This window comes from Prionailurus viverrinus, chromosome A2, assembly GCF_022837055.1.
Source record: "Prionailurus viverrinus isolate Anna chromosome A2, UM_Priviv_1.0, whole genome shotgun sequence".
Classification (NCBI taxonomy): Eukaryota; Metazoa; Chordata; class Mammalia; order Carnivora; family Felidae; genus Prionailurus; species Prionailurus viverrinus.
The window spans coordinates 102,212,448-102,225,831 of NC_062562.1; the positions used below are offsets into that span (position 1 = coordinate 102,212,448).

The 13,384-nt window shown below is 38.3% G+C and overlaps 1 protein-coding gene across 17 annotated transcripts in view; it reads right to left on the reverse strand.

Annotated features, from left to right (window-relative positions):
- ICA1 (islet cell autoantigen 1) overlaps positions 1-13,384 on the reverse strand; it is a 193,181-nt gene that overhangs the window by 104,591 nt on the left and 75,206 nt on the right. For all 17 annotated transcript variants that reach the window (XM_047843141.1, XM_047843160.1, XM_047843176.1 and 14 more), the window contains one exon: positions 11,911-12,109. In XM_047843141.1, coding sequence (XP_047699097.1) covers positions 11,911-12,109 — 199 coding nt within the window. The remainder of the gene's footprint in view (positions 1-11,910; positions 12,110-13,384) is intronic.

Here is a 13,384-nt window from a genome sequence, read left to right on the forward strand (position 1 = left end):
ATGCTGAATACAGAAATGTGACTAGATTAGAAGACAAATTGACAGGTTGCCTTGGTGAGAAGAAAAACTCCAAATACTCTTTAAGAGTACTAGTATAATAAGTCTTTGGGGTCAGAAAAAACGAGAACAGAGGATGCAGAATGTGCTGGAAGATGTGGCTGCTACTTTAATGCAAAACTGGTCTCCTCCCCCACAAAAACATTTTCTCTCACTACACACAGGGATCCACTTATTGGATTAGCAAGAACTTGGGGCAGAAATGGTAGAAGAAGCATTAATTTTTTTGGATTCAGAGGACCTGGGTCCAAATTCCAATTCATATAAGTAGCCAAAGGTAAGTCAGACTCTGCCTTTTCCGTCTTAGCTTAGAAACAGGACAATGAATTCATGCCCTCGCTGAACTGCTGCTGTCTAGCTTTAATGAAGTAATGAATATGAAACAGCTTTTTAAACTGAAGAGCATTTTACAAATATTTAATCAGAAATATTCCGCATTGTGTACATATTTAAGTGGCTGCTACATCTATCTATATGGCAGAATGCTAAGAAAAACTCGAGGCTGGGAAAAAATTCAAATATGTTAATTATCTCATATAAATAAAGTGATCATATTGTTCAGTGTAGACTTAAATATCGGCTGTGCTTTTGTACTAGAAAAAAGATATCTTTAAAATGAGCAGTATTTTGACTTTTGCACAACTCATGTTTAACATTCTCTTAAAATATGTTGTTCTTACTTTCTCAATCGAATAGGTGAAAAAGTTGATTAAGTCTTTTATTTTATTCTCAAAACACCCTTTCCTAGCATCAACTTCTTAATGTTTACTTTACTTACATGATGTATTAGCTGAAATTGTAGAATGGTGGAGGAAATGGGGACATGCCAGGTAGAGAAGAGAGGCAAGTAGGTCAATATGGAAAACAAGAGGTTTGCCCCAAACCCAAAATACACTACAGATAGGAAAGAGGGACGCTAACTTTGGAAACCATTGTCTGGCTCACATCACTACTTTTAGCTGTTGCTTTTTAAAGTGGAAAGATGTGCAAAAATTAAAAGAAAGAAAAAGAAAAAGAAAAAAGTGAAAGGCCAAACTAGTTCTTTCAGCAGAGAATTAAAATTAAAAGCAGACGGAGGCCCAGATAATAAGTAACAATAAAAGCTTTAGCTGACATAGCTTCAATTTACAAATCATTGGCTTTTCCTGGCAGGGCTTGGGGAAGGAGGGTGAGGAAGCATCGCCTACACAGTCTGGATGTGGAAGATATGGAAATCTTTAAAATTAAAGATGCTTTCAACTTTTTAAAACATTGATTTATGGTGACTATGATAAAATCTGTGAAACCTGAGTCCCCCATGCAGTCTGAAAGCCCTGGTGGCTACTAAGTCCCTATGCCTTCCCAGTCATATCTGATTTTGACATGTATACTTTGTTTGCGGGAGCCCAATCTACAATGTGTGTGCAAAAAGATGCGTGGTTTAGAACCTGCATGTATTTCAATTTCTTTTTAGAGCATTAGGAGCATTAAGAGGCCCTTGTAAGAGTATTAAAAATAAACTGGTAATAAATAAACACTGGGAAGCCAAAGGGGATAGAGATTGATTCACGACAACTGATATTACTTCTCTAGAAATTTTAATGACAAAAATCAGGGCTCACAGGCATGTAAGTATGCTTAGTTTCATCTGTAAAATGTGTAAGACTACCAATTAAAAGGAATTGATGAAATTGCTAGATTTAGAGAGAAAAGTTGAGAGAGATACTTAGTGCCAGCAAGATGTATGAGCATATTAATCAGCATGCACGAGAATTAGATGTGGACAATGAACACAGAACATGTCATTCAAGCCAGCAGAAAACCTACACGTTAAGAGATCCAATACCAGCCTATACAATGCTGCAATGCAACTGCAAAGACCTAATGTGGGGTCCAAAACATGGAGGCTGTTCCCTCTAAAATAGTTGCCCTCTCCCCCTTTGATTCTGTTTTGGGAAAGCATTTTCCCCTGCATTCTCACTGGTGCAATTCAGACAACTCCTTCCTTCCAGGACGCAATTGAGAGGAGATGGGAAAAGTTATCTGCTTGCTTTCTCACCTTTTCCCTAAACCCTTCAGGATATGCGAAACTCTGCTTGTTCCAGTTCTCTTAGAACAGTGAAGGCTTTCAAAAGAAGCATTCTCTTCTTTCTTGATTTTGGTGGGTTTCCCTCAGGCATCTGCCTTTGATCCTTCTTTTCTTCAGTGACTTCACCACCTCACATGGCTCTCCCCCTGCTGATGGCTCTTGAAAATGACTTCATCTTCCAACTTCTTCATCTGGCTGCCCATGTGACATCACCTTTGGAACCTGGCTTCTCATCTGTTTTTGTCAACCTGGAGTTTCCTCTCATTTTATCTCTTTCCTTGTACCAAATCTTATCTGTTCTCACTCTTATCTGTTCTGCAACTCCAACCTCATTCTCAACCCTCTCCTCTCATCCCGCAATCTAGTCCTCTGCCACAGAAGCAATCACTATTGCCAGGTTCTCGTGTATCCTTTCCCCCCTAATTTAAGATGAAAAAATTAAAGGGGAACAAGATCCTAAATGTAATAAATTTTACTCTGCTAGCTTCTTTTCAGTTTCCCTATTTGAGAAATTTATTTATTTCCTATACATTAATCTATGGGCTTTTCATATGGCTCTTCTTCCCTATATGTGGGTTATTTTCCAAGTGTCTTTGCCTGGACCTCTCTCAGAACATGAACTAATACCCATGAACTATGTTTGCTTATAAGAATGCAGAGTCCCACCTCTCAAGCCCAGAGGAGGGGAGGAACTATTTAAAGGAACAAAGCAGAAAAAAAACAAAAACAAAAAACAAAACAAAACAAAAAAAAAAAAACAATATTCTTCAATTTGTTTATATAATTAATCTATCTTGAGAAGTATCCCCTATTCCAATGTCAGCAGTCACTAGAAGAACCACAGTAAGGAATCAACATCTAAATGACAATAGTTGTCTCAAGATCACAGCTGGGGAGTGAATTTAAATAGATGGATGGACAGATAGATGGGTAGTTGGATAGAAAGAGCCAATCAACTGTGAAGTGTTACCAAGCCCTAAAATCATATTTCATTTGATGGGAACAACAGAAGCCTGATTAATGCATGTGGGAATTGCATGTCAAAGTTATACCAATGGCCTTTCAAGGGCCTGCTTCTTCTTAGGGCTCCCTGAGTCCATGTGAAATTGGCCAGTGTAAGATTTTAGGGCTCCTGTATATGAATTTCATTCATCTTATGCAATGATTAAGTGTAGGATAATTGCTGAATATGCAACAGAAGTTTTTCAAATAGTTCTATTACACCTAGAATTGTCCTGAAAGTTTTATGCTAGAAGAGTTCAGCATACACACTTTAAAGCTGCTTTCTATTCAAAGTTTTACTTTCACCAAAAATTTCCTAAAGGAGGCAACATGAAGCCACCGTGAGAGAAGTAGCTGGTGGAGAACTGTGCATGCTTCAGCGAACAGAGCCACCATGAACCAGTCATAAATGGGGTGACATGTGGGCGTCCATGGCTAATTTCCCTCTGAGATTAGTATTATGTCAGTTTTCTGGAGATCAAGGAATCATCAACTATCTTCTTACTATTTGCTTTTTTTTTTAAATCTCAGAACTGTGAATCGAAATACCAGTTTTCTATTAACTCATTCTTTTGATAGTTCAAACAATAAAGTATAGATCAACTTAGGACTTGGATGCAAGAAGATTCTGAGTTTTCCTGAGGGACGGGAGAACCCATGAAACCACTAACAGCCTTTGACTCCATCATGTGGCGATTACTACTTGAATAAATCTTGTTAGAAATGCTTTGTTGGGGGTTTCTCAAAAATTAACCCAATCAATTTAAAGAGTGCTACTCAAAACCTTTCAATATCCCTTGATGGCAAACTAACACAGAACACAGATTTCTCCCAAAGTAATTGTGATGTAGAGCTTTCTTTCTGAAAGACTAACTCTCCATAGCCAATTAAAAAATCCAGTCTGATGTAGAAGTGACAATTTAGAAACCATCAAATCATGATTTTTTCTCCGTCACTGAAAAGTCTGGTTGTGAAGAGGAATATTTCTGAAGAAAATTCTTTTTAACTCAAATAAAAGCAACGTACAGTATTGTGAAGTTACTGGCATTCAGGAAGTAGTATATTGCCTCTGTTGGAAATTAAATAAAATCACATTCTATTTTGTGTACCTAAGTAAGCCACCATTTTGTAAAATAAGAATAATAGCATAGTGGGACAAATCTCTAAAGCATAAACATTTAAAACCAAAGTGCTTAGCTAACCCACCAGCTACCACTGTCTTTTTTTTACACTAAATTCCTTAAGATGGCAAGAACTGCAACCAATTTGCCAAGAGAGAATAAGAGGACTAGCTGGGAAAGATGAATTTGAGCTGTTAATCAAAAGGAAGAGGCTAATCTAGAGGGATAGACAGATATGGCAGACTCGGAGACTAGAGAGACAGTAACTAGTATATCATACTTCTTGAATACAGTGAATTTCCATTTAACCATAATCTAAAATGACACCTTCTTCAGGAGCTACCAAAAGTAGACAGAGGCAGATGGAACAGTCTGCGGTTGGGCTAGGGGGAGGGGAAGGAGAGTGTCATGGGCACTAGCCACTCCTCTGACCCTGCAGCCAAAAGCACAACATGATGAAATACGGAAATAATGAATCCATCCAAGACATTCTAGCTGCTAACACACTGAGAAGCCCTTGTTATAAAATGGGCTCATTATATGGCAGTATTTTGATCTGGAACCTGATGGTTCTACTCAGTAAAATCTTATGTTTTGTATATTATCACCCATGAAATTCTAGAAACCAGGTTTGTATATGCCATCCAATACATATAAGTCTTAGGAAGAAAAGCCAGACAATTTGGCAAAAGGAAAACTATCTTGGACGGGATCAGTTCACACTTCGATAACACACTTTTGTCCAGTCTACTCTGAAACTTGAGAGTTAAGCAGGCTTTTCCTTCAAACAACTGGAGAAATGCCATATGCAAAGATTTGATACCTCTCTCAAGAGAGAAGTAGTCCTCTCCACTCCTCTGTGAAAAAATCTATTTCAAACCAAAACATTTGCTTTTATGCTATTCTATAGGTTTATTTTTAAACATATCAATATTTACTATTCTTACAGAAATTACAGAATATAAATTATGAATTAGTATTGTGTACAGTATTTTCTAGGATGATAAAATCAAACAACTCCTTGCTTGTATAACCTAAGTCTTATTTTTATTCAATGGAAGGATTAAATTTCATTCAGGAGTACAAATATTTATAAGATGTATATTATGTTTGTTTATTATGCATTTGCGGTTCAAAGGAGGGTCTTGAAAAGCTATTTGCACACCAATATCCATAAGTAGCACTATCTACGCTAATCAAGTGATGGAAGCAACTTAAATGTGTCTGTCAACAAATGAATAAGTACAATGTGGTGGTATAAGCATACAGTGAAATACTACTCCTTAGAACTATTATTATTCCTTGAAAAGAGAAAAGATCCTGCCACATGCTACAACATGGATGAACCTTGAAGACAATATGCTAAGGGAAATAAGCTAGTTGCAAAAAGGCAAATACTGCATGATTCTACTTATATGAGGTATCTAAAGTAGTCAAATTCATAAAAACAGAAAGTAGAATGATAGTTACCAGGGGCTGGAATGATAGGAGGGGCAAATGAGGAGTGGTTGTTTAATAGGTACAGAGTTCCAGTTTTGCAAGATGAAAAAGTTTTGGAGATCTGCTGTACAGCAAAGTGAATATACTTAACACCACTGAACTGGACCCTTAAAAATGGTTAAGATGGCAAATTTTATGTTATGTGTTTTATCACAATTAGACATTTTTAAATTTTTAAAGCTTCTTAACTTCAGCATGCATTAGAGGTATCTATAAATCAAGGGCCAGCCAACTCTTTTCTGTAAAAGGGGCAGAAGCTAAATATTTTTGGCTGTGCAGACCACAGTCTCTGTTGTAACTACTCATACCCCTATGGTATCATGCAAGCAGCCATAGATAATATATAAATGAATGGGCATGGTCATGTTACAATAAAATCTTCATTTACCAAAACAGGTGGCTGGCCCATGGGCCATATGTTTCTGACCCTTGCAAAAGTATTCTCTAAATAAAAATATAATTATACTCATTTTGTAAAAATTTAAGTCTCCTCTGCCCAAGATTTATCTTGTGAGTGAAATATTCTTTTCCAGAGTCTAAGATTAAAGCAACAGTGACAAGACCAAGCCGACTCAACAAGACCAATACTTACCCAGAGTTAAGAGGAAAACACTTCACTGACAAAGGACATGTTAGCTCTGTACCAGTGTCTGCACTTCTCTACAGATGAACTTAACAATTTCAGACCTTAACAACTTAGAGAATGAATTTGAAAAATATTACAGCTGGAAGAGAGCTTGGCGGTCATCTAGTACCTATTTCTCCTTTAGTGATTGAGAAAATTGCCATAGACTTACCAGGACCTATCCAAGCTGTCCCAGCTGGTGTAGGCAGGGCTGGAGACAGAGGGTAGAGCCATCCGAACTCTGAGGTCATGCTCCTTTGTCTCTATTTCCAATCAGGAGCCACAGCCGGCCAGACACCAGGTTTGTAAGTTATGTTTCATGCCTGCTATTCCAAATGGTCTTGGCTTAACCCTGAAACTAATTTTTGTCATTTGCCAAGTTCGGGGGGAAATTAATAAAGACACATAGAGCCCCAAAGGCCTCACCTCATGAAATTTAAAAATGAAAGCAAGGGTGTAATTATTTGTTCCCTTCCCAGTGGTACCATATGGAAATGGCATGTTTTTCCTATGGCATTCAGGTAGTATAAAGAAACCACCACCCAAGGGTAAGGTTTAGCAACTCGATTTGGTCTTCTTGGGGGCCACAAAAAACAGGGGCCCTAGTTAAACAACCAAAACAAACAACAAACACACACCAAAAACCAACAAAAGAAAATGGAGAGTTATGAAACAGATAGGTTAAAGAGTGTGTTAGCTTTACAAAAGGAACTTTCACCTCATGAAAGAGCTCAAGCCAGTGCATAGGATTGTAGCACTGGAAGAGACAGAATTGATAATGGGCCAAACACCCTTCCCTTTTATGTATGAATTAAAGCAAGTCCTGGAGTCAAGGCACTGCTTAAGCAGGCACGGTGGTGTTGGTCTATTGTGTGGACCCAAACCTGAAATTCTCCATGCTCACTCAACACAACTCATTGGGGGGTCTCAGCCCTGCCCTTAGCACTGAAATGAAGCAGAATACTCTTGTAAGCCAGAAAGCTGGAGGGCCCAGGCAAAAAGGAAAGGCTTTTTATCTCAGAATGAGGAGATGGCTGAGTGGTGATACTCCTGCATCTCTTGGCGTCTCCAGCTCCCGTGGGACCTGCCCTCAATTGCTAAAAGAGCCTGACCTCTGACAAAGACCAATGATTTCAGCAGTAATTAATGATACTGTCAAATTAATTAACCCAAGTCTTTGTCCACAGGAAAAAAAAAAAAACTCTCTAATGTCAATACTGCTGTTTACTAGTCCTTGACCAAGCTCTATAGATCCAAACCTTCAGTCAGGACACAGGAACACCATGGGCTGATGACCCCAGCGAGGTCCCACCTATTAAGCCATTTGTTAAGAAACCTTCTCACAGTAACATATCCTTTGATAATGGGACTTTAGTAAATTAACAGCTCTCCAAAATCTAACATGATTTTAAAAAGACACAAGCCCAAGAATGCCAGTGTGTATCATTCATATTTCCTACAATATGTTTTAGATACCCTTTTGAATTATGGTGATGAAACCCTAGACAAATGCTGTAGGATTTCATTAAGCCATTTAATAAATGGCCCTCATTAAAACGCTGGTTCCCTTGTCCTTGTCTATAAGGACTCTGACTCATAACAAATGCCCACGTATACATTTCCATATTATCTCTTTAGAGGATTCAGAACTATTTTCTTACACCTAACACGGCTTTTATTCCATTTAGAATAATTACCCTCCATCCCATTTCTGACTTTCAAGAAAAACAAGACATTTAATTGACCACAGGAGGACTCTCTCAAGGGCATCAGGCTGCAAAAGCTCTTCTGTGAGCTCACAACTTAAGCTGATGTAATCTGCTACAAGAAGCTGACTTCTATTTTTAAATCATACCCTTTTACTCTGCCTTCAAAGGGCACATATATCACACGTTGTAACTGCTCATAAAATACTTTGTGGTGTAGTCTCCCGTCCATTTCCCTCCTGGGGTGAATCACACTGTCAGGAGGGGCTTCCTACTGCTCACAGTCATCCAGCCCTGCACATTTAAATTCATCCACCATTTCCTATTATTTGGTCTTTAGGAGAATAACTACATATGGCCACACTCTCCAGGTGTCTTGTTTATCACGGTAATTTTGACAAGGAACAGATGACTAGCAGGGTCCTTCTTGAGGGCTGGGATCAAGCTTTTCCACCTCTTTGTATTTCCATCCCCAAATATAGGCACTTAATAAATGCTTATTAGTGTTGCTGCTGAGAGATCTGTCATCAGGCCTATGTGCTTCAAAGGTTGCCAGAATGAAAACAGATTGTTTGCTTTGTTTAATTTTAAGTTTTTCATTCATCGTTTTGGTCATGCTCATGGTGTGTTATTTAAAAGTTTCTTAGCACTTTGAAAATACTATGAGAAAAGCTTTGGTTGGAAGGGAAAGTACACTTGATCTTGCTATTTATTTATTTATACTTATTCTGCACATTTCTAAGAAGACAGAAGACTCTGTAATTAAAGTGCTGCTACTGTGGAGTGTAGGAGAGGGCAGAACATATATTGCCCTGGTCTACGTGCATCTTGGTTCTGTGGCACCCCATGTCTCACCTAGATTTGTACAAGAGCCTCCCAAGCAGCTCTCCCAGCCTCAAGGCTTGGGTCCTTCCAACCCCTTCTCTATATTTTTTGGGTGAGCTAGTGAGAACACAGAGGTGGTTATGCTTCTTTGGGAAGCCTCTCCTATGTGTTCCCATGATACCATGTGCTACCACAGACAATGGTTCATCATACTGCATCAAGTTTACTTGCTTGATCCCCAAGTGACTACATGTGACATGAGGGCAGTGATCACGTCTACTTATTCACTACTATACCTTTCTGCATCTGGCCTACCATGCAGTGGGGCTTCCATATCATTTGCTGGATGAAAGAATAAATGAATGAATGCATACTAAAGATTGCAACTCAGGGGATCACATCTGTGAGGATGAATTAGAATTCTGTCTCCTCAGAAAGTGAGAACCCAAAGAACTGAATTTATTGAAAAATACCACTTTTCGTTCAGGATTCATCAGTTGAAATATGAAGGTGACAGCTGGCTCTGCAGAGACTGAAATTCTCCTTCCCACAGTGGCACCTAAGAAGCCACCCACAGCCAGACCCCTCTCCCAGAGGATATAGAAAAGTGTTTCAGTAGCATGTTTCTGAGAGATAAATGGAGACTGTTTAAAATGGAATCCCGCTGGGACAAAACACTAAAGCTTGCTCACAGTTAAATTTCATGTTATAAACTCCAAGCAAACAGCACATTCCACAATTTAAATCCATTCCAAAGAAAGCGGCAAGCCACAAAATAATGTTACTTCTTACCTACAAAACCATATGTCAATTCCAGGTGTGGGTGGTGGGAATCCCTATCGATCTGAGAAACAGAGTCTGGAACTTCAAGCTCAATGGCTGGAATCTGACCATCTGATACGAGTGCTAACTTGGGGGCCAGGTGCTGGCCAGTGAAAAGACAAATCTGGTCCCTGTCCTCATGGGCAGTCCTGCCTAATCAAATATCCACTTGAATACAGACTTTTTTAAAAAAAAATTCTTTCCCTAAATTCAAAGTACACCATGTTCAGCTATTAAATTAAATCCAGGGCACATGGGATTGTAGAGTAAGGCATTGCTTCAGCTACTTCTGCATGGCAAAAAAATTTTTTAAACCATATTTTCCAAAATCAACAGATTGATGACACTAAAGAGTGGGTAGTGTTTCAACATTCAACCCAAATGATGAAGAGCTTGGTTTTTATTTCATCCTAACACAGCTAGTAACCACCCTCCAAAACAAAACCAAATAAACACAATTCCACGTGAAATTCTGCCTTCCAGAGTAAGTGTATGTTTATTTTTATTACACGGCACAAAAAAGGCATTCAATAAATGTTGGATAAATAAATCACAGACAGGTATTACTATGAAAATGACTGTCAATTTTAGATACGTTCTTCAACTTTTTTTTTCCTCTTAAGGAAAAAAATTATGCCTATTTTCTAAGATTCTGACTTTCATTTCCTTGTCTGACCTTGGACTTGTTACTTAACCTAGGTATCACTTTCTTCATCTATAAAATTAAATTTGTATCTTGATTATTGTGAGGCTTAAAGGAAATAGTAAATATAAAATGACTGGCACTATTGCCTCCAAGTACCGTCTTGTTTGTTTGTTTGTTGTTTGAACTTCTCTACTCCATCCTCCTCCAACCCCCGAATAAAGTGTCAAAGACAAACCAAATTACTGGCCTGATTAGAAAGTCAGGAAATTTCTCATGTAGGCTGGGCCTTGATTTTCTCATTTATAGAATGAGTGAGTTTTCCTAGTTCATGCCTTTTCAGTTCAGATTTTCCATGAATTCAGAAATCTGTCTTGCCAAGAATTTAGATGCTGCTACTACATTAAGGTTATCTATAATCAGAAAATAAACTCCGATTCCCTTCATAAAGAGGGATTCCAAATTGCAAACGAAAATAAAATTTGGCTTTTAAAAGAATTTGTATCAATCTAATACTAAGCCAAGAATTGGTGACCCTCTTCTTAAGCAACAGAAGGTCCCTCCTTTCCCCCATCACACAGACACACAGACAGACACACACACACATACACAACCTCCTGTGCTCTAGCAGGGTTTCCCATTTACAACTCCACATGATGTACCTAAAAAGAAACCTTGGGATTTTAAGCAACATCACTAATTACAAATGGATCATTTGAAATGAGTAAGATAATTGACACAATATTATGTCAAACCTAACATTTGCTTGATTTTTTTTTTCTTTCACATCCTGAAATACATCCAAAATCAACCAAACAAAGAACTACCAAGACTGTACACAACAAAGTCATTGCATATTCATAAATACTCAGTATATGACTGCCACCTAGTGGTAGGATCTGTCTTCGTATGGCCAAATCTCCAAACGGCTAAATTGACGCAAGAGAATTAAAAAAACAAGGGAATATTGTTCTTCTGCTACTCACCAGTTATTTCAGGGAAATTTAAGAGCATACCCACCTCCTCAGCAATCTATTTTCCTCAGAAAAATTTCTGAAGTGGTCTATTGCAGATGCCACATTAGTTAATCCCACAACCAAACCCCACTGCTTCTCAACCACTTCACAAAACAAAGGAACATTATTATTCTATTAATTTTAATACTCATTAGCAATTAAAAAAGATTTCTCCAATAGCCTGTACTCACTTCCCACTTTCATTTGATCTAATCTTGATTTTTAGTTATGCATGAGAAAGCATTTTGAAGTGACAACCTTACAAAAAGTGTACATTATATGAAAATCCGACTTCAATTAGAACTAGTTACTAAATCCCAGCAATTTCCAGCTGTCTCTTCTATCTTACCCTTAGAGAATTATATATCACATTAATTGGTATTCTGTCACATAAAAAGGCACTGGTGATGATTAATTGCATCCTTGGTGCTTTTGAGTTATGTCTTCTTCACTAGAGTGATTCAAATCACACCTCATTACCTTTCAGCAGGTACCCCTCTTGGTAACCTTCATAAAATATCCTACCTTCCTGAACTTCTCCATTTGCTTGTAGAGGTCTGGATCAAGCTCCTGTGACACATCCTTCATCCATAATAATGCCCCTCTGTATTCAGTCCGGCACTGCTCCATGCGATTCACCGTCAGCCAAGTGTCTGAGATGGCCCGGTGCCGAAAAGTCTCCACTTCTTGGTGAAATCGACACAATGGATTTCGCAAGGCCAACCTAGACAAGAGGATAAAGCCATAATCTTGAAACTAAGCAGGCCATCAGTTTGCATCCTTGACAGTTTACCAATCTTAAACTCATGAGCCTAGAACAGTGCCTAGAATATAGACAATGCTGCAGAAATATTTGATGGATTATAATTGAAATGTATGAACTGATGAGTTCACCAGAAATGATTACCCATGTACTCATTCCTTAGATAACTGTTACTTGAATGTACCATTGGGAAGGGTTTCCAACAGTACTGTTGGGGGTGGTTTCATGTCTGGGCAAAGAATACCTGTCTGGAGTTGGAACCAATCCTGCGTTCATGGAGAAGGGTCAAGGCATAACCATTTCCCATTTCTATTTTTGGCATTCCCTGCTTCTGCTCCTCTGAAGCCTGGCTCTTTGAGAAGGGGTGGACTTGTATTTGACTAGGGTCTCCCTGGCTAGGTCATTGTTGGATTACTCTCCAAATGCTAGGAGTTCTGCTCCCACAGTCACAGAGAATAAAGCATGAACAGAAGAATTTTTAAATGGTCTAGGAAGGGAGAGAAGCACTGTGGATCTACTGTGTTAGGTACATTCAGATAGGTTATAGGATTGAGCCTTACAAAGAAACAAAACTTAAGGATTCTACCATAAATGAATGTATACCATACAATGAAGTGGATAGAAAATAATTATTAGTTGTAACATATCATCATTTATTAAGTAAAAAAAAAATGTTTGAGGCATATCAAACTTTGGATGCAATATTTTACAGGGGAGGGAAATACTGCCTCTCCCATCTTCCTACCCAAGATGAGTAACATTACATGAATTACACTCTTAAGATACAGTTGTCTGCATGAACTTGCAGGGCACAGGTTCAAAACATAAAAATAAGATGAAGAATTACATCTCAACTGAAATGCAAACTTATTTAGCAGAAGGGAACAGTGGTGTTAGTGAGCTGAAGTCAGCGCTTGGCATCTCCACCAGCTTCTACAGTGCCTCACATGTGTAGAGCACAGGAAGATTACAGATGGGCCAATAAACTGTTTAAGAAAAAAACCCTTTATTATATTCTCCAGTTTTCCTCTTTTCTGTAAAGCATTGTTTTTAAATAGTCAGCACTTCTCTAAAAGTAGTTTGCTCATATCATCCTACCAAAGTGTTGCAGGTGGTTTTCAAAGACATATTATGGTGCCATAAAGTAAGCTTGTCCTTTATCACCATTGGATTAAATTTAATACCCACCTTTCATCAAATTGAATGCACAGTTGTAGCAATGACTATCAAATAAGT